Consider the following 21,471-nt stretch of genomic DNA (forward strand, 5'->3'; position numbering starts at 1 on the left):
ACATCTCAGGTACCTAACACACAAAAAAAAAAAACACTATATAAAGTCATGAATACTTAATATCTTACTATATATGCCCCTTACACTTAGTGTTAAAAAAGTACTGCTAACACAATAGATACACCATTTGTGGAGGTGTCCAAACTGATTGGACGTCTTTACACACCTGACCTAATCACAGGTACTTCTTATACAATTATAACACCATATGAGATGCTGTTGTGTCCCATCATCTCACTGTATGGACCCTTACACCAGCTGTTATAGGTACTCCTAACACATTAAAAACACCTTGTCTAGGGATACCTCACTGTACAGTCACTCTTACACCTGGCTTTTTCAAGTTCTCCCTGACATAATATTGCAACAGATGTTACAGAGCTTTGTTAATATCTTTTTATTATTGATTTTTCTTCCTGTTGCAATATTGTCATGGAAATAAAACATTTATTTCCTTTGGGGTTCAATGTTATTGTTTACAGTCTGGGGTAAAGTCCCAGAGGTTCTCTTTAGGGTCAGATACAGGTATATTCCTTAGCATTAAGGAGCTGGGAACATATAAGAATATAAAGACAGCAAGGCCCTATAAATAAGTATACGGGATTTTGTGTTACTGTTTTAAAATTTTGTACTGCAAGTACTGTGAGAAATGAAAGACCAGGGCTTTGAAAATTTGTGGTATATGAATATAAAATAAATAAATGGTATGACTTCCAATGAGATAAATATTCACAAGAGACCAAATGACACAGAAATTAACAACTATAGCTCACTGTAAGGCCTTCAACAATAAGCAAAGCCCATACAGCATAGTCCGCTATAAAAGACCCGAAATGAAGATTGTAATTACTTCAATTATTTTGAACCCAGATTTTTCAGAGGGTTTGGTTTGGCCCAAAGCTTAGAAGTGGTATGTGTTAGATTTTGGGAGTAAATTTTAATTTTTGGGTCTTTTTCTGCATCACAATTAGGGAAAATACAAAACTATACAAAAACAAAAATTGGAAGTTTAACAAAATTGGAATTTGAAATTGACTTAAAATCTTCCAAAAAAAACCACCCTCAGTGATTATTAAGGTTTCACATGAACATGTTCAATTCTGTATAGTCCTATTTAAAAAAAAAAAACGAAAGCAAACTGAAAGTAATTTAACAAAAATCCAGAAATTTTGTTATATTTGGATATTAGGAAAGGTGAGTTAAAATTTCACCAAGATAATGTTTCTTTTTGAAATGTCTAAGTAGCATAAAAAATAGATAAAATATTTGTGAAGATGTCGTAAATTAAAAAGCAATTTATGAAAAAATGTTGGCAACTTTTATTAAACATTGATTTTATTGATAACACTGATTTTATCTCCATTTTATCTGTTTTACATCCTGTATTGAGCCCCTCTCAGGTAAATAGTCATTAAAGCATGACACACCTGAGGCCAACTTTGAACTTTAACCTTTTTTATGATGTTTAAAGAAATAGACAACCATTGATGTGTTCACAGAAGTGATAATGAGAAATAGACACATGTTGAATTATTATAAAATAGAACACTTAAAACAAAAGACAGGTGGAGAATTTTAATTTCTCACCTTTATACTGGAAGACAAAATTATGGATTTATCGTTTGGATTAAAAATTTGTCATCATAAAAGTGTCACACCTGGTTTTCATTTGAGGCTGAATTCATTGTCATATTTATAATTGTGGCTATGATGAAGTATATGTTTAATTAGTGAAGGATGAAATCGGGATTTAGATAGATTACAACTTTCGGTATTATGATCCGTGGACGGAAAGAGGGGCAGAATTTTGCCTCTTGGTTCCTTGGATTTGATGGGGGTAAGTGGAGAAAATTTATTTTATTGGATTATTATTTATAATATAAAAACAATTATATTTATTCATATTTTCTATTTTTAACTAATTATTCATAAGAATCTGACCCTGGAAAACCAAAAATAAATGATCGATACATTAGTTTTTAACAGTGATGTGTAAAACTATAATAATGACATTTGATTTAATAAGTCGAAATAAAAATTGAAAAGAAAACTAGATTTTTGGCAACATTCAGAAATTTTGAAAAACACTGTAGCATTCCTGGGAGGGTCCCAAATATCTTGCCTGCAGTGACTGATCATGGGTTGGAACAAATACTGAATTTTAAAGTCATAGCAAATTTGAGAATTTTTTGACAAGTGCTTTTTTTCACTTTTTCCATCTATTGGAATGACAACATAATTAGGGATACTAAGCATATAGTACTACATGTAAGCAAGGATTTGTATGTCACATAAATAATTTAATGACACAAAGGGTGTTTTCAATAACAACTAAAGTTTGTGGAAGCTTTAAAAGATGTCATTGATCCCAAAAATTCAAATTTAACCATTGAAAAAGAATATCAAAAATGATTTGATAATGATTTAAATCTTTTCCCTGTCATAAAAAAACTTTGGTTTGCCATGTATAGAAATACTTCTACTAAAGCAGGAAATCTTTTATATTTATTTACAAATATTGAAATATCATAAAAAATATGTCCTTGAATAATACAATGGAAAAAAATATGTGTCAAATAATACAATGAAAAACTGTGTCAAGTATAAAAAACAAAGAGTAAAAAGCACAAAAGAGAGATTAATCTCTTGTCTTAATACCTTGAGTGTCTTAAATCCTGTCATTTCATTGTAAAATGAGACAGGGGTCTGTATATTATGCTTACACATGTACCTGTTTATGGTATAGTCTATCTACTTTGTTTTGTGACTTGTTTGCCCACTAAGACATTTTAAGAAGGAAATAAAATAATATTAACTTGAAATTTAAGAAACTGAGATTTAAGAGAAAAGTTCAGTTTATAAAAGCTTTAAGGCAATAAAAAATTATGATATTAAGATTCATCAGGTCGTTCATTCAGTGTTCAGTGGCAGATATTCCATGCATGTTTGGGATTGGCATGTTTAGAATATTTACATGTACATGAACTAAATGTATATTGCATTTAATTAAGGACTCAAGAATGTGTTGACTTTGATAAATGACAAATCAAGACAACCGCATTAGAAATATGGTGCATTATACATGTATGTGAAGTAATTAAGGAAATGTTAACATCTGTGCAGCACTTGTCACTTAGGCACTACCTTAAACAGTTATACATTCTCACTTAATATCTCTAATGTAAGAAGTTGAAGGTTCTTTACCAGTGTGCAACCTGTTGAAAAAAAAAAACCTGTAGACTACTAAATGGGAAAGGGGGTCACCTATATTGGAGCCAATGTATACAATAAATGCACATACTTTTTACAGGTATCATTATAAATGTTTGCTAAATAGGGATGGTCTTTTTCAAAATCAAATATCTACCCCTTTCAGTAAGTCTTAGGAAAAATAAAAACACATCTAGCTTGGAAATGTATAGCTTATCTTTGGTCTTTTCAGATTTAAATAATAATAGAAATTCCAGTTTCAATCAGTAGAAACTTGGGTTATAATTGACTTAAATATCAGATTTAAGGTAACTTTTGACCATTATAGTTTGTAAAATCAGATGGTAGACAGACAGACAGACAGCTATAGATGTTTTGTTTTGTCTGATTTTACCCCTCCAATCCACTATATATCATGCATTTAAGATATTGTATTTCTCTTGAGAATAATAGATCTGATTACTCTTGCCTAATAAAATCAATTTGGTATTTTTATGGTAATTAAATTGTTAGCAAATGTCAATATTTATAGTGTAGGGATCAATATATCTTAATTAGTTAATGGTCTATATCTATGTCAAAGAGGTTAAAAAGAGGTTTATATCCTATAGGTGACCCATCATTTCCTAATATGATACAAAATAGACCAGACTAAGAATTTCAATAAATCCTCTTTTCACAGACCACTAATTATATAACATGAAATCAGAAAAGTCACAGTGCTATTACATGGGATATTTTATGGGCAATTTCCTACATGATAAACTATGATACTTTAATATACTACAGTGCTTTAAAGTTTTACTTAGTTATGTAAGTTAGATTGAAGTATTGAATTTTTACTTGAGTGGCAAGTCTCTTAGATGAATTTAAGTTTGAACCTGGAAGGGTGAACTGTCTTTGACTATGCCATAATAGGGTATGGACTTTGCTCATTGTTGAAGGACATACTGGCATCTATAGTTCTTAATTTCTATGTCATTTGATCTTTCATGCAGAGTTGTATCATCAGCAATCGTACACCATCTTCTTATTTTAATATTTGAGGTCTTATTAACTTTTATATTGGCCTTGCATGTATAATGAAACTGTAGTTGTACATTATCTAATGTTTTTTTTACTGTTTATTATCCTACAGTGGACCTTAAAGATGGTAAGTTTTAGAGGGAAAGGGAAGATTTCATTATACTTTAATCTTCCTCTTCCTACTATTGGTGGCATGTGTCCGCTTTAATCCATATGAAGGTGTATTCAAAAGCTTTGATTTTATTTTAAAAATCTTTTAGAATCATCATGCATGAATATACCTACGTTGTATGTTCTTCATTATTGTTATGATTTTTACATTTACCTCTCATTGTTATCAATGACATAAATTAAATACATATAATGCTCTAATACTGTGTCTAAATTATATATTAATACCACAAAGAAATCTGAAATAAAGAGAGGAACATGAATGGAGTGATATAGAAATGAAACAAAATGGTGATGTCATTAAATCATACCGACATGTAGTAATGCTTAGACTCTTTGAGTCTTCTTATACATGTACATATGTAGGTTACATTAAGGTATCAAAAACATTAATGTTATTAACATTAATACTTGTCGTGTAACAATGCTAATTCAGCTCTCTTGACATCATTGTGTATGCCCAATCTACAATAGTATTAAGGGGCATTAAAATTGGTTTCCGTTTTGTGATGGTTGTACATGTGTTTTCTGTTTTTCATTGGGTTAAAGTTTTAGTTTAAAATATGGAAAGTTGAAAATGTGCCCTGTGATGGATCAATTTTAAACTGATAGTAGTATGACATGAAATTTCTTAAATATCAGTATATGCCAATTTTTTTACTGAGATTTTGTCATTCACTGTACATGGTAATGTGATGGTGAGGAAGGCTTAAGTACAGACAGATATTCTAGTTTTGATATTGAGTGGCCTTGGTGACCATGCGGGTCGAAGTAGTTACTACTGTAACCACTAAGCCAGTCAACACTGAGGTGGAATCATACTCCTATAGCTGACTCTACTACAGCCTTAATTGACTAGCATTGTCAGTTTTCCATTGAACTATAGCTGGCCGTCACAAAATAGTCCAAAAGCGGTGCTTAAAAGTTGCATTTAAACCCAGAAATAAAATCAGATCTTGTTTTGTCTGTAAGTTGGATAAAATTTGCTGTCGAGATACACATGTACATGTAGAAACAGTGTCTCAGAAATAACACATGTTCCAAAGTGCTCATAACCAAACTAAGTACATTTATAGTAGCTCAGTACAAGTTGTTTATTATTTATTTATGTTAACAGATTTCTTGGCTGTTTTATGGTCTAAATAAAACAACATAATTATATACATGATAATAAAAGGTGGTCAGTTATTGCTTTATATAACCCACTAAAGTGCTTGTCATCCTATTTGATGGTCTTTATAGACTAAAATGTAAGGGAGGTAAACATCTCTTTTCTCATGGCAATTCTTATTGACTAGAATGTTTGACTTGTGTCTTATAACTCAAAAACATTATTGTTTGATATCGTCATTTTAAAAAATATGAAATCCTGTGTTATTTTGTATATAGTTTTCTCATTTCGTTTACATTTGTCATTTCAAGGCCTTTTATAGCAGACTTATGATGCAGTATGGGTTTTGCTCGTTGTTAAAGGTTGTATTGTGACCTATTGTTGTAAACTTCTATGTCATTTAGTCTATGGTTGAAAGTTAATGTCTCTATTTGCAATCATACCGCATTATTTCTATTAAATTGTTCTGTACGTCATTTATTTATTATTTTGTTGACCATATATATATATATATATGCATAATTTAAGCAGCTGACTAAATCACTAGGAGTAGCCTGTCGGTGTCCTGCTACGATCGGCTATAAACCCACTTGAAAAGAAAGGCAGTTAATAAACGTTGATTCGTAGGAGTTGTGAAATACTTAGATCATTGTATTTATCAGTGATTTATACATGTATTTTTGTGTGATGAATCATTTTGTGGGGACAGCTGTGAATTTGAATAGTTAATCAATGGAAAATTAATATTTTATAAAAATGTTTATGTCATGTCAAAAAATATTGAAAATCAATTAAAAAGAATGAATTCACTTTTTTGGTAATAGTTAGAAATTTTTTCGTAGAAAAAAGTAATGACATTTTTGGTATTAAAGGACACTGTTGGGCAAACATTGGTTGAAAATTGCAACAGAATTAAACAACAAAATCAGAAGAGAAAGAATAAGCTATTGCCTTTATTGGTCAACTATTTGACAGATGTCTTGATCATCTTGACGTAGCTTCTTCTTGTGTAAATGACACTGAGATTGTGAGTTCAAACACCGCTTTTGGGGATGCACTCAACTCCAATCTTAGTTGACTTGGATTGTCAGTTTTCCTAACAAAGGTTGGTGTTTTTCTCCAGACACTCCAGGTTCCTCCATCCTTAAAAACTGACCACCAGGAAATATTCCACAAGTGGCATTTAAAAGTGGCTTAAAACAATTGAATAATCAAATGTAGATGGAACAGATGTTACTGAAGACTATTTATAATTAGCATACAAAATTGAATGTGTCCCCAAAAAATGTGAGGTGCTCTAAAGTGAAAAAAAAGATATGATACATGTAAGTGAAGATGTCAAACGAGGAAATATTTGTGATTACATTTGTTAAAAAGGAATATTCTTTTTATGAAAAGTTTCAGTTTCAATTTCTTATTTTCATAACCTATACATGCTTTACCTGTAATATGATAAACTTGTAGTTTACTTGAAGTTCCATTGATATTGTATAAGGATATTTTATATCATTTTTTTTAGTTATTCATGAAATTTTCTAAATGTTTGAATAAATTAAATGTCACATAATGTATAGGTTGTAATTTTCATATTTACAAATATTTTCATTTTTATATAATGAGGTTTTGAATGACCTTAATTTGAAAGATGATATATTATGTTGTTCTGGGAACCATAATTTTTACCTTAGGAAATCAGAATCAAAATACAGTGTAATCTATAAGCCCTGGGCTTCAACTGTCTTGCATTTCAAGGTATACATATGATTTAGGTTTCAGCATTATTTTCTACCAGTCATTGATCAGGTATGATCCCAGAATTGGCATGCACATGAAATATTAAAAATGCTCATTTTAAAATAATTTGAAAATATAATTTAAAAAATGAAAAGGAAGATAGATCCCTGCAGACTAATAGAATCAGTCACTCATTTGAATCATTGAAAGAAGCACTAGCCATAATGGCAAGTGATTTAGCTAGACCTGTCTCTCTAAATGTCCTGAAAAAATTTGAAAGATCATAAGTTGCAATACTATGACAATTAAGAGTTATAATATAGAATATATTATTAATGACAGGGGTTCAAATTAGTGCAGGTCCAATGTCCTGGACCTTCTGTTTTTCATCAAATGTCAAACTTTAAATATGTCAGATTTATTTATTCAATTGTCTGATTACAATTAAGAAAATCATCTCAATTTATTTTGAATTTATAAACGTGACCTTTATATGGGTATATATCAATATGGTACAAATTCAATCAGCTATACAAACATTGTTATCAGCTTTATTGGTTAATCATTTATGTGTAATTAGTTGATAAGATCTTTGTTGATTTAGAACTGACCTTATCTTAGATTATCTCCCCTGAACAAGACAAAATCTCTTCATTTTAAAATATTTCATCAATAAATCTTAAGTAATTAGGAGGAATTAAAGTTATTTGTTTACTGTGATATTAATTCCATGGTTAACATTAGGGTTTAAGTTACAAAGGCTTGTAGCAATTAAAGTCAGACCAAAAGGCTGCTAGTGATATTTTAGGTGTTGGAATTTACTATGGAAAAGTGGACCGTAGTCATGATAGGGATAAGTCTTAGTCAATTTGGTTTGATTCAATATAGATTGTTAACTACTGACCTCTTATACAGACAAATAAAGAAAACAAACCCTAACAAATCAAGAAAGAAAAGAAAAGCACAAAGTTTTAATATTATTTAATACCCCTTGATTATATGGAAATATTAAGGAGATGAATGAATATATGAAACAACTTGAATATCCCCAAAAGTCTAAATGACGTATAATATTTGTACCCCAAGCAAAACCACCAAATTATGGTTTTAAAAATATATTAGAGATGTTCAATAAGATAAGTGGCATGACTTGACTCGGTTGTACAAGTTCATTGACGTACAAGAAAATATGCTGTGATAATGTAGCCTAGGGAAAAGTCAGAGGTTAAAAAATATTGAGGGTGAAAAGTAAGCATACGTAAACTTTCAATATAAAGAATAGCGATAGAAATGCTGCTATTTATCACCCATTCATATTTAGTGTATTTATGTTCATGTAAGGCATGTTTCATATGTAGTGTATTTATGTTCATGTAAGGCATGTTTCCTATTTAGTGTTAATCTCAAAGTAGTATGTATTTACAGGGATCAGCTGTCATAATTTACCACTATAAGACAATTATTACATGTTTATAGGTGTATACATCATCTTAGTCATCATTAGATAATGTCATACAAATTAATACACCTTCATTTTTATTTACTTGTCCAGTTTATCATTTGGTGATTTCTGTAAAGGAGTTTGACAAGGGTGGACAAGGTAAATGTCCGTAGGTTGTTTAAATTATGAGGTATCACAAACTTTTCACGGTATTCTATCAGTTTCTGATGTAAAAAAAATATTGTTTAGAAAGAAAACTTGATAATAGAATTAGATACCAATCCTTAACAAAAAAAATGAATTTAAAAAAAAAAAAAAGATTTTGCAATTTTTTCCGCCTAATTCCTCTTACCACTGCTATAACAGATAAAAAAATATACAATGACTTTGGAATTATTACTTTTATGTTGCATTTCCTGAAAATATGATATTAAATAATTTTATAAACAATCATAACTACAAATTGAACATCCGCTGAATTTGCAGAAATGAACATGGTATTTCTTCAAGGGGACACAACTCTATAGAGTGTCAAGTTCTAGTTCAAGTAATTTATTGTTTAACAATTATACTTCATACTCTAAAGTTAGCCCTATCTTACTATTTAAACTATCAATTGATCAAAAAATGACAAATCTGTATAACTGGTAGTAGGTATATACCAAACTGCTGATTGTTCTGTTTGAATTAGGTACAATATTTAGGTTGTATATCTAAACTGAACAATCTAAAATGTCAACAAGGATTGTAACAAACTACGTCCATCGGAATGTAAAATACCGCCATTTCTGGGCAGTTGTTTTCACTACTATGTAAAAGGATTAAGTTAATGTAAGCTTTATGGTATGGACCAGATGAGAAACTGTTGCTTAGGTAAATATATGAGTTTATCATCGCGCTGTATCTATTTGAAATGGCTCATCGTTTGGCTCTGTGCCTGTGAGAAAGTGAAAAGTTTGTTTTGAAGTTTGAGAGGTTGTGTTTAAGTACTCATAAATTGTCAATCTGATATACTTCAGCAAGTGCACTCTTAATCCAATCATTAATCTTTATCAACTTTATATTCTAAATTCAATACTTGTTGAACAATATACTTAAGTTTATCAAGTTGAATTTTCAGTGAAGTGATTTTTCCTTAAATAATGTCCTTCAAATTGTAGTCTTGACTATCTTCTTATTGGTTATAAATCTTTTACAAATAATTGCATGTATAGTCAAGCCTGCTATGGGCGAGCTGAAGCCCACCTCAGGGCGATGGGTTTTCTCTCTGTGTTGAAGATCCATTGGTGGCCTTTAATGTTTTTTGCCCTTTAATGGTCAGGCTGTTGTCTCCTTGACATATTACCCATTTCCATTCTCAATTTTATGATCAAGTCTTGGTGTCTTATTAAATCACCATGTGATTGTTCAGCTGTAGTATTATACTTATGCGTTTAGAACATTTCAAGGTCATCTCACTTCTAAGGTCATTTGTTTTCTCAGGTCCAATGGGTGACCTTTATATACTCGTTGGACTGTATTTGAATACACATTCACAGGACATTACACTGTAATTTAACACCTAAATCTGTATGGATACCACTGATGTGCTTAAGATATGCCAGCAGCGGAAAAAACGATTGCCAAAAGTCTCTAAGTATGCCTCAGTACATGATAATAATAGAAGGTGGTCATTTTGGCGGATTTAATGTCTGTAGTGTTAGGTACAACACTATTCTTAATAACTTAATGGCGATTTTATGTTTAAAGAAATAACATTTAATTATATGGACATTATGCTAAAGGGTTTTAGCGTGGCATGCTTAATTCCCATATTTCAGTATTATAGGCTTAAGTGGTCATCCAGGCATGCTTTATTCACATAAATGATTTTAAATGTTGAATTTGAAACGGAGTCTTTTTGTTGATGCGACATTTAAAGATATATAAAAAATATATAATCGTGTCCACGGATGGAATTTAATGGTTTATGACATGCTGTCAGTTGAGCCTATTTTTTTAAGGCAAACATTTATTACTGAAACCATCTGTTAACAAAACAATTTTGTCCTCTGGCTCTTGGTTCTGTAGATACCCAGGCCAAATTTGATAGGCTGCACAATGACTTCTGAGCTTAAGATTTTATTTATCTTTTGGTCCCATTACTGTTTGCAATTGTCTTTGCATTTGAAAGTCTTAATTACTTATAATAGATTTAACTAATTCAGTTGTGGATTTATAATTTAAAAAATAGGATTGACATGCTAGACCACACAATTATGAAGTTGGACTCCTCTGTAATTCAAAGGCAGAAACATAGATAATGGAATACATTTGCCTTTGAAGAACTAAGCTTACCTGAACTTAAAAAAAATGGATAACTGTGCTGTTATAAACGAGAGCAATCAGATACCAATGCACAATCAAAAACATAGAACACAACATCATGGTTCACAGAAAAAAAACCACAATAGTTCACAAAAAACTATATCATGTGACAATGTAAACTTAAAAATTGTGCAACAGGAACCTCACCACAAACCCCAAGGTCTGCGAGCTATTGAATAGTTTCTGCTTATCTGTTTTATTATTGTTTACATGAAATGTTATAGGTTTCAACTATGATTAAAATAAACTTATAAAATTGTCAAAAAAGGAGATTTTAACTTGAAATAATTGGTACATGTATAAAAAAAGATCAAAAAAGAAGATTTTAACTTGAAATAATTGGTACATGTTTAAAAAAACATCAAAAAAGAAGATTTTAACTTGAAATAATTGGTACATGTATAAAAAAGATCAAAAAAGAAGATTTTAACTTGAAATAATAGTTACGAAACAAACTAAATCTCCCAGGATTTGGTCTTGTCAATGTAGACTTTAAGGTTGATATATCAGAAGGCTGTTATTATGCTTATAAGGTATAATTACTGTTTCAACTTATTTCTTTGTGGTTAAAGAAGGAGAAAGACAGATTAAATCATTCCCATGACTAAGATTTACATCAATCTGTCTCAGGTTATAATGGTGTGCATCTTGTTAAAAAAGATTTATTGTTTGTTTGACTGGTGGGAAATTCTGTATTAACCCTTCATGTATGGAAATGCAGCACTTAAAACATATTTTTCCAAGTTTTTGGATTGTTTTTGGTTGGTATGAAATTCTATATTAACTCTTTTGGAAATGTAGCTCTTTAAACATCTTTTTCCAGAGTATTTCGTTTGTTATTATCTGGTGGGAAATTCTGTATTAACTCTTCACGGATGCAGTTTATGCATGTTATGGAAATGTTCAAGCAACTTTATTTATTTATTTTTGTTTAAATTTCGTGGGAAGTTTTGTAATTGTGATGCAGTTTATGGAAATCTAGCAAAAGATTATTTCAGTTTCCCTTTTTTTTTAGGGAAAAAAAGGGGGGGGTATTTGTTTGCTTGAAAAAAAAGGAGTATATTTTTTATTTGTTTATTAAAAGTTTTGTAAAAAAATCTTTTTATAACAGAAAAAAAGAGGACACAACGTTTTTTGAACTTTCCAAAAAAAAAAATCTATTTCAGAAGACATTTAGTAATAGACCAAAAATATTGTTTATTTATAATTTGTAATTATAAATGACTGATATTTTAAAAGTACTTGAATTGGCCTATATATCATCTGAAAAGATTCCATTTGTTATATTAATAAAGAAGCAGTATTTTTGTTCTGTGAGTTAATACATTAAATGATTTATTTACATTTAAACTCACATAAGAGCAATTCAAATGTTTACAGTAAATCAGTTTAACTAAGTTCACGAGAGTTTACATGTGTATTCAGAAATGTTTTCATAAAAAAGTTCTTTTATGATGCCAGCCAGTATGTGGTCCAAAGTTTAGGGTAGTGAGTTGTAAAATTTAATATTTGTCAACTAACAATTTTAAATTCAATTTCTCTTTTGAATGAGATTTATCAGGCTTAAGATCTTTAAATATATGATAAGATGACACTGTAATATTTCCATATTAAGCAAATACATTGCTCTCTTTACACTTAACATAAATTTATGATGGGTTGTAATGTTAATTTATTACTACCAAACGTTAATTTATTACGACCAAACATTAATTTGACGATTTATCATGGATAGACGTTACATTCATAATTTAAGACAGAGTTGGTCTGAAGGTAGGTTCATTGCACTGTTTACTTATTCCGAGGGACCGAGGATAATTCACTTTCTTCGTGACCTAAATTAGATTTCAGTTAACTGTGTCACTGAGTCAACACTATTTATAAATTCCATGGACTAAATATTTATTCTCTTTTAATGACTTGTGAATAAGATTTACTAAGGCCATCATAAACAGATTGCTTTAATAGCAGTTGACTGTCTTCTTCTGAAGTATTACATGCAAGTAAATTCAAACTACTACTAGTGGTCCCTATAAAGTAACAAAATGAGATTTCTATAACATGACTGCCACAAATGATACAGAAATATGTTCTCCTTTTCAGAGCACACAGTTCATGGAAGATTTTTTTGGGGGGTGGGGGGGGGGGTGGAGGTGGAGGTGGAGAGAGAGTTGGATGTCATTGTTGTTCAATCATACACAATCTGTCTGTATTTTTTGTGGAATTTTGTTTGTTGGTTCATCTTGATTTAAAACATTTAGGCTTTGGCTGCTTTATAAAAGTAAGTTTTAAGATGTATAAATTTGGTGGTCTCATTTTCTAAATATTGAGTTTTCTGTTTCGTGCTTTCTGGTCTGGCATTTTTGTCTGTTCCTCTATATTTTTTTCCGATTGGACTTGAGCCACTTTAAAAATTGTTTATGATGATAAAAAAAAAACAAGGTATTTTATCTGTACAGATAATCATCTTGTTCAAAATAACCCAGAAGCACTGATACCTTATACAATATTGTCATTTGTTACAGGTAATTACAATAGCCAATATACATCACACAGGTATGCATGCCTTTGATGTTCTTTGATGTTTTACAGGTTTGCAGGTTAAAGTGTGATATACACCTTAAACAATGAAAAAATGCCTGTTATTTATTGAAGAGGGTCCTTGAAGGCGGGATACATTTTCTACCTTTACATGCAGTTTGGCAGAGGCTTTCATCAATTCATGCTTTACATGCAGTTTGGCGAGAGGCTTTCATCAGTTCATGCAGCTGTTCTGATCCACCTATTTTGAGTTAAAGGATAGGAAGTGGTCTTCAGATGTATGTCATTGAAATGATTAAAAGATTTCATCTGATAATGTCCGAGGGATTGGCCATTTGCTTCAGGAAAGGCCATAATTTAATTGTTGTTTAGGTCTGCCTCCTAAACATTTGTGGGGAGTACATTTATCAGCAGATTTACTTGTGGGTGTTTTAAAGATATAATATTAGAATTGACATTTGTAATGGTATTGAAGATTTTAAAGTTTAATGCAGTCTTTTGTGGTGAAATATTTGTGGTTTTTATACGACCGCAAAATTTGAAAAATTTTTCGTCGTATATTGCTATCACGTTGGCGTCGGCGTCGTCGTCGTCGTTGTCCGGCGTCCGAATACTTTTAGTTTTCACACTCTAACTTTAGTAAAAGTGAATGGAAATCTATGAAATTTTAACACAAGGTTTATGACCACAAAAGGAAGGTTGGTATTGATTTTGGGAGTTTTGGTCCCAACATTTTAGGAATTAGGGGCCAAAAAGGGCCCAAATAAGCATTTTCTTGGTTTTCGCACTATAACTTTAGTTTAAGTTAATAGAAATCTATGAAATTTTGACACAAGGTTTATGACCACAAAAGAACGGTTGGGATTGATTTTCGGAGTTTAGGTTTCAACAGTTTAGGAATTAGGGGCCAAAAAAGGGCCCAAATAAGCATTATTCTTGGTTTTCGCACAATAACTTTAGTTTAAGTAAATAGAAATCAATGAAATTTAAACACAAAGTTAATGACTACAAAAGGAAGGTTGGTATTGATTTTGGGAGTTTAGGTCCCAACAGTTTAGGAATTAGGGGCCAAAAAGGGACCCAAATAAGCATTTTTCTTGGTTTTCGCACCATAACGTTAGTATAAGTAAATAGAAATCTATGAAATTTAAACACAAGGTTTATGACCATAAAAGGAAGGTTGGTATTGATTTTGGGAGTTTTGGTCCCAACAGAATAAGGGGCCCAAAGGGTCCAAAATTAAACTTTGTTTGATTTCATCAAAATTGAATAATTGGGGTTCTTTGATATGCCGAATCTAACTGTCATGACTGTGTATGTAGATTCTTAACTTTTGGTCCCGTTTTCAAATTGGTCTACATTAAGGTCCAAAGGGTCCAAAATTAAACTTAGTTTTATTTTGACAAAAAATGAATCAGTTAGGTTCTTTGATATGCTGAATCTAAAAATGTACTTAGATTCTTGATTATTGGCCCAGTTTTCAAGTTGGTCCAAATCGGAGTCCAAAATTAAACTTTGTTTGATTTTCATCAAAAATTGAATAAATGGGGTTCTTTGATATACCAAATCTAACTGTGTATGTAGATTCTTCATTTTTGGTCCTGTTTTCAAATTGGTCTACACTAAAGTCCAAAGGGTCCAAAATTAAACTTAGTGTGATTTCAACAAAAATTGAAATCTTGGGGTTCTTTGATATGCTGAATCCAAAAATGTACTTAGATTTTTTATTATGGGCCCAGTTTTCAAGTTGGTCCAAATCAGGATCTAAAATTATTATATTAAGTATTGTGCAATAGCAAGTCTTTTCAATTGCACAGTATTGCGCAATGGCAAGAAATATCTAATTGCACAATATTGTGAAATAGCAAATTTTTTTTTAATTAGAGTTATCTTTCTTTGTCCAGAATAGTAAGCAAGAAATATCTAATTGCAAAATATTGTGCAATAGCAAGATTTTTTTTTAATTGGAGTTATCTTTCTTTGTCCAGAATCAACTTAAATCTTTGTTATATACAATATACAATGTATATTCACTTTTTACTACCAACTGATAAATTATAATAAATAACATTCAGTGATAACAAGCAGTTTTTTTTTACATCTTAATATTTTATGATGTATTTAAATGAGTAGTTATTGTTGCAAACTCCATTAGAAATTTTAATTGAGATTAGTTTTGGAATAAGGGAAAGGGGGATGTGATTAAAAAAATTGGGTTCAATTTTTCTCATTTGAAATTTCATAAATAAAAAAGAAAATTTCTTCAAACATTTTTATGCCCCACCTACGATAGTAGAGGGGCATTATGTTTTCTGGTCTGTGCGTCCGTCCGTTCGTCCGTCCGTTCGTCCATCCGTCTGTCCCGCTTCAGGTTAAAGTTTTTGGTCAAGGTAGTTTTTGATGAAGTTTAAGTCCAATCGACTTCAAACTTAGTACAAATGTCCCCTATGATATGATCTTTCTAATTTTAATGCCAAATTAGAGTTTTTACCCTAATTTCACGGTCCACTGAACATGGAAAATGATAGTGCGAGTGGGGCATTCGTGTACTGAGGACACATTCTTGTTTTGAGAGGATTAATATTCAACAGCATAGTGAATTGCTCTAAGAGAAAACAAAAATTTTAAGTTCATTAGAACACATTCATTCTGTGTCAGAAACCTATGCTGTGTCAACTATTTAATCACAATCCAAATTTAGAGCTGAATCCAGCTTGAATGTTGTGTCCATACTTGCCCCAACCGTTCAGGGTTCAACCTCTGCGGTCGTATAAAGCTACGCCCTGCGGAGCATCTGGTTAGCTCTTCCTTTTGATTTTATTTAAAGCCTTTAATAACCTGAATATTTAATGTTCTTTAACTTCAAGGTCTCTTTCATTTTTAGTTCAAATGTTTTAAAATTGCATTCCCTTTAAATGTTGAAATAAACATGAAAATAAGTTAAAAGCCTGGTTTACAGTTCAGCACTTTGATAATCTTTATGTATATTTAATAAATCACAAATATTTTTTGAAGTTTACTGTATAAGTCACAATAACCAGACAACTTTTAATTCCAATCAAAACTAGTTAAAAGTAAAATCACAAAAACACTGAACTCCAAGTAAAATTCAAAACGGGAAGTCCCTATAATCAAATAATAAAACACATCAAACGAATTAATAACAACTGTCATATTCCTGACTTGGTACAGACATTTTCAAATGTAAATACAATTTGGTAATATTATAGGTTACAATTGAAAATAGCAGTATAATCAAATCTCATAAGAAATGCTGCATAGAACATACTAAAACAATCACAAGCCCACAACCACCAACACCCTGGTTGGACCAGTTTACTGGTTCACAGACTTCCCCTTTCAGAAAAAAAAAAAACCAGTCATGACAATGCACATGTTGATTTTTAGGAGTTAAAAAGTTTCCCATAAAATATTGTACAGGAAATGCATTTGTGATTCATAATGATTGTCAGTTGTCAATTAAAATCACAATAACAAATAGTCATGCATTTAAAATTTAAAATATGCCATTTATTCAATGTTTTTGTTTGTAAGAATATTTTAAGATGATTTGAAAATTAAATCAATAGTTGAAATATTAACTAGTTGATGAACAAAAAATTTGGAACAGGTAATGATCTGAAAACAAACATCATGGCCTTTTTGATCTTCCATTGGTTTAAATTTTATATTTTGGGTACTTGTGTATACATGTATATGTAACGCTCTTGACCTAATTCATACACATGTTTAGAAATGATCAAAATTAATTGTAACGAATGAAATAAACGGGGACTGAATCAGATTAAAAGATGAACAATTGACGAAATCCCATAGTAAACAATCGGTATACTCTAGCGGTCACCGAATCGTAGTTCAGTTGTGATACATGATCTTCCATCTATGATCCACCCCTGAAGCTATCTACATAGATCTTGTAACTAGATACCCTTTAACAAATATGTATGTTTGGAAAGAAAAGATATTTTTTTGTAGATGAATATCTTTTTTATTGTTTTCTAGTATGAAAAAATGTATGATGACATTGGAGTAAAAAATTTGATTCCCAAGGGCATTTGTCAAAGGTATATGTATTGTAACAAATCACTTGAAGAAGTTTAATATTGTTTTGTTGGATGTTCTACATTCTGATACATGTGTAAACAATGATAATTTATTAGGTCAACTCCATGCAGCCTGTTGATTCTTTCTCTTTTACCCTGGTCTTGGCCAATCATCTTGTTTTGAATCTCCTTTGGCTCTACATTTGTTATGAATTTGTCAGTTAAGAATTTTATTTTCCTTTTCCCTCATAAAATGTTCTGGTCTGTTGGTCTCCTTTTGCTCTTTGTTTGTTCTGGTCTGTCGGTCTCCCCCAAACATCTAGTTTCCTGTTATAAAGCTGAGTGGATCTGTACTTGAAATTAATTCTGGGTTGCATGACCGATGACTTGACTTGTACAGGTCGTTCCATCATATTATGTCAAATGGAGTCAAGAAGACTCATATTTATTCAGGAATTGTAAAAAGATCAGCTGATATGAGAACTTTAATTCCAGGGTGCATATATTAGTTGTTATTATAGGACCACAAATTCTAATTTACATTACTGCTGATTACCAAAACATTTTTAGAAAAATGAGTTCAAGTTGGTTCTCAATGTACTATCATTGAACCTGTCACCATTGAAATAGATAATATCATATTTTTATTCAAATAATCTCAGTAGGCCAAGATAGAAATTAAAGAAGAAACTCGTAAATTAATTTCAGAATTTCTCTTGATATATATAATGTTTTCTTATACTTATTTGCTATCTTTCTAAATAATCGTAATAGTTTTGGATGAAAACGACCCCCACCTCGGATCATACGACACCTTTATATATGACAACTTATTACCTGTAATCTAAGTCCACAGACAATTTGTATAAGCTGTCATTTTACTTGTCAACGGTGGTGTAATAGGGGGTTGTATAACATAGAATTAATATCAGTTGGGGAAACCCTATATCCTTATGTTTATATATAGATCTTACTTGGATAGATCTCATGTGAACTTAAGAAAAGTCTACTCGTACTTTTTAAATTGTTTTTTTTTTTTTTTTTTTTTTTTTTTTTTTTTTTTTTTATGATGATAAATGAATTATTAAAGATCAAATACATGTATATAATATTGGAGGTTCACAAATTTAGTTCAATAGAAATTTTATACCCAAAAATCAAAAATATAATAATTTTAATGAAATATTAGGTGGATACATTTACCTATTGACTTCAGTTTTCATGATTGTCAAGTAGAAAGTCTTATTTCTTGGGTACAAGTTTCAGGGTTTCACAAATTACTCCAAAAATTGTAATTGAATAGTTGTATTTATATATATATAAAGTTCCACTATTTAGATTTCAAATTTCCTCGGGGGTACCCTTGCAAATGGGTATCCCACGAGGATTAACGAATCTACAGTTTATATATTTGACTTATATTTTTGCAATGTTTGCTTAAACTTGATTTTCGAAGAATATATTTCTATTTGTCCTAAAAAAAATTAAGCCAAATTTTGCCGCAAGAAACAATGAATTCAGAAGCTGTGTATTCAACGATTTATTTAGTCGAGTAACATCAGCAATTTAGTGACGGATTTTCTAAGCCATTTACAAATATTATTACGCCCCTGGTATAATTGGTAAATATTGACTTTCACTGATTTGTTACATTCAGAATAGAGTTATTGGCCTTTTCAATACGTTTTGATGACTTGAAATGAATAGTGTTAAATGTTTGCGTTAGTGATTATTTGTTAGAAAAGTATCATGTTGAACAAAAAGTAAAGCTGTTTTTTTACCATTTTACACATGGTTATAAAAATAACACTATGTCAAGTGTACGATCGGTGAATAATGACTACACTGAAAAGCTCCGGTATTTAAAACTTTTGTTTGAGGGTTGACTTAGGGGGAGGTGGTCTATTTGTTAGTGTCTTAATGTTATTATACTCTTAGCTAAGTGGTAGTTTAGTGTTGATATATACTTTCCAATAACTGGAATTTTTAGAAGTGTTACTCATTATGTACTGTGTACCCTTTTGAATGTTTATTTTGCACATGTTTTTAATCCAAGGTTCAAAGGGTTTTTATGACATTCAGCAAAAATTGTTGCAAATTTGAGACCTTACTTAAGTCTGAGATACAGTGAAACCTAAATAAAACAAAATCTGTATAATAAATAATTCTTTGAGTCAAATTATATTATTGCAGCTTTACGCAATTGTTTAATAGTTGTTAGAAAGAGGCTCTGAGAAACCACAGAATATTCAATCTCGTAACTGGATAAAATTTTGCATCTTTTAAAACATTATGATTTGCTTTTACATGTATTCAAAATTCTCACGTTCCTCACTTCTGAAGATATGTTTTGAATGATTGTTTTATCCTACTTTAAAAAAAAATTTTGGGGAACAGGGCAAACAGGAACACTATCAGAAATGTATTTATTCTTGTAGCCAATGATTCCACAAATAAAATTGCATGTTTCCAAAAAATTTAAATATATATGAACAATTTCAACAAAGGATTATTTTTTTTTTTCAAATTTTTTCTTCTTCAGGTTTTGATCCAGTGATTCCTGCTCCTATACAGTTTGGTCCATCAGTGAAACCTCCTCTTAATAAAGATATAAATAGCAACCATAATGATAGAGGAAGTCATGAAGAGAAGGAGAACTCCACAAAAGGGGTTTCAGGTATTTATTAACCAATTAAAAGATTATGTACTGTAAATTCAGAAAAATATTTTTGACTTTGTATGGTTTCATAGCTAGGACTTGTATGGTCTCAATGAAATCTGTTGTATGGTTTCATAGCTAGGACTTGTATGGTCTCAATGAAATCTGTTGTATGGTTTCATAGCTAGGACTTGTATGGTCTCAATGAAATCTGTTGTATGGTTTCATAGCTAGGACTTGTATGGTCTCAATGAAATCTGTGTCTTCCTTTAGTAGTATAGATGTGTATTTGCCTTTATTATTGAAAAAAAAGTTGTGGCACAAAAGTTTCACAAATTTAAAAAAGTTAAATTTTAATTTGTTAACATATAATTTGTATTTATTATGTTCTGAAATGGCTATAATTGATCTCTCATTCTTGTCTGTTGTTGAATAATATATTAAAATGCATACTATAATTTCTATATTTACAACTACTTTTATTGAACATTTAGAAGTCTGTTAAGTTTTAATTGTGAATGTTTGATCTAAAGCATTTGTTAAACATCCAAATATTAGTCATATATCAGTGCAAAGAAAAGTGACTTAAGTAAAATGATTTTTTTCACAAGTTTAAAAGATATGAAATTTCAGTACTCATATGACCATATTTATTTTCATATCAAATTTTCATATCAAGTTTATCCAAATTTTTAAAAATGTTCTCTGGATAAACTGTCAATTATTATTCAGTTATTTGAATTTCAAGAAGCGTTGCTTTTTTTTGTTACAAAATGTTATGAAACTTGAAAAGATTCCAGAAGCATGTTCCCTTTTACCAATGTCCCTCAGGAAACTGGGAAACAAATTCTGAAATCATACTCATGTTATGCCTGCTCTTGTCACCATGTAAACTAATTGTCTACATAAACATTATTTTTTAATCAATTGTGAAATATAAATGTGTATATTTCCTTTTCAGATATATACAAGGAGGCATTTGAGAATGCTAAGACTACAGAGGAAAGGAAGTTCCACGGACGTTTCGATATGTTCAAGTCAGAACTACAGAAATCGTTGGAGAATCTATTGTCCAGCGGTGTAAATCATAGTTACAGCAATAATTCTTGTAAGGAAATTTAATGTGTAGAATTAGTTTATTTGATTT

At 30.6% G+C, this 21,471-nt stretch overlaps 1 protein-coding gene across 11 annotated transcripts in view; it reads left to right on the forward strand.

The window, feature by feature from the left end:
• LOC143057986 (uncharacterized) overlaps window positions 1–21,471 on the forward strand; it is a 113,635-nt gene that overhangs the window by 56,263 nt on the left and 35,901 nt on the right. For 8 of the 11 annotated variants that reach the window (XM_076231444.1, XM_076231441.1, XM_076231442.1 and 5 more), the window contains 3 exons: window positions 4,349–4,363; window positions 20,208–20,342; window positions 21,286–21,432. In XM_076231444.1, the coding sequence (XP_076087559.1) occupies window positions 4,349–4,363; window positions 20,208–20,342; window positions 21,286–21,432 (297 nt within the window). Of the gene's footprint in view, window positions 1–1,474; window positions 1,838–4,348; window positions 4,364–20,207; window positions 20,343–21,285; window positions 21,433–21,471 lie in introns of those variants that run through there. The other 3 variants (XM_076231449.1, XM_076231450.1, XM_076231446.1) reach the window with 3 other exon arrangements.

This window comes from Mytilus galloprovincialis, chromosome 14 (genome assembly GCF_965363235.1).
Source record: "Mytilus galloprovincialis chromosome 14, xbMytGall1.hap1.1, whole genome shotgun sequence".
NCBI lineage: Eukaryota > Metazoa > Mollusca > Bivalvia > Mytilida > Mytilidae > Mytilus > Mytilus galloprovincialis.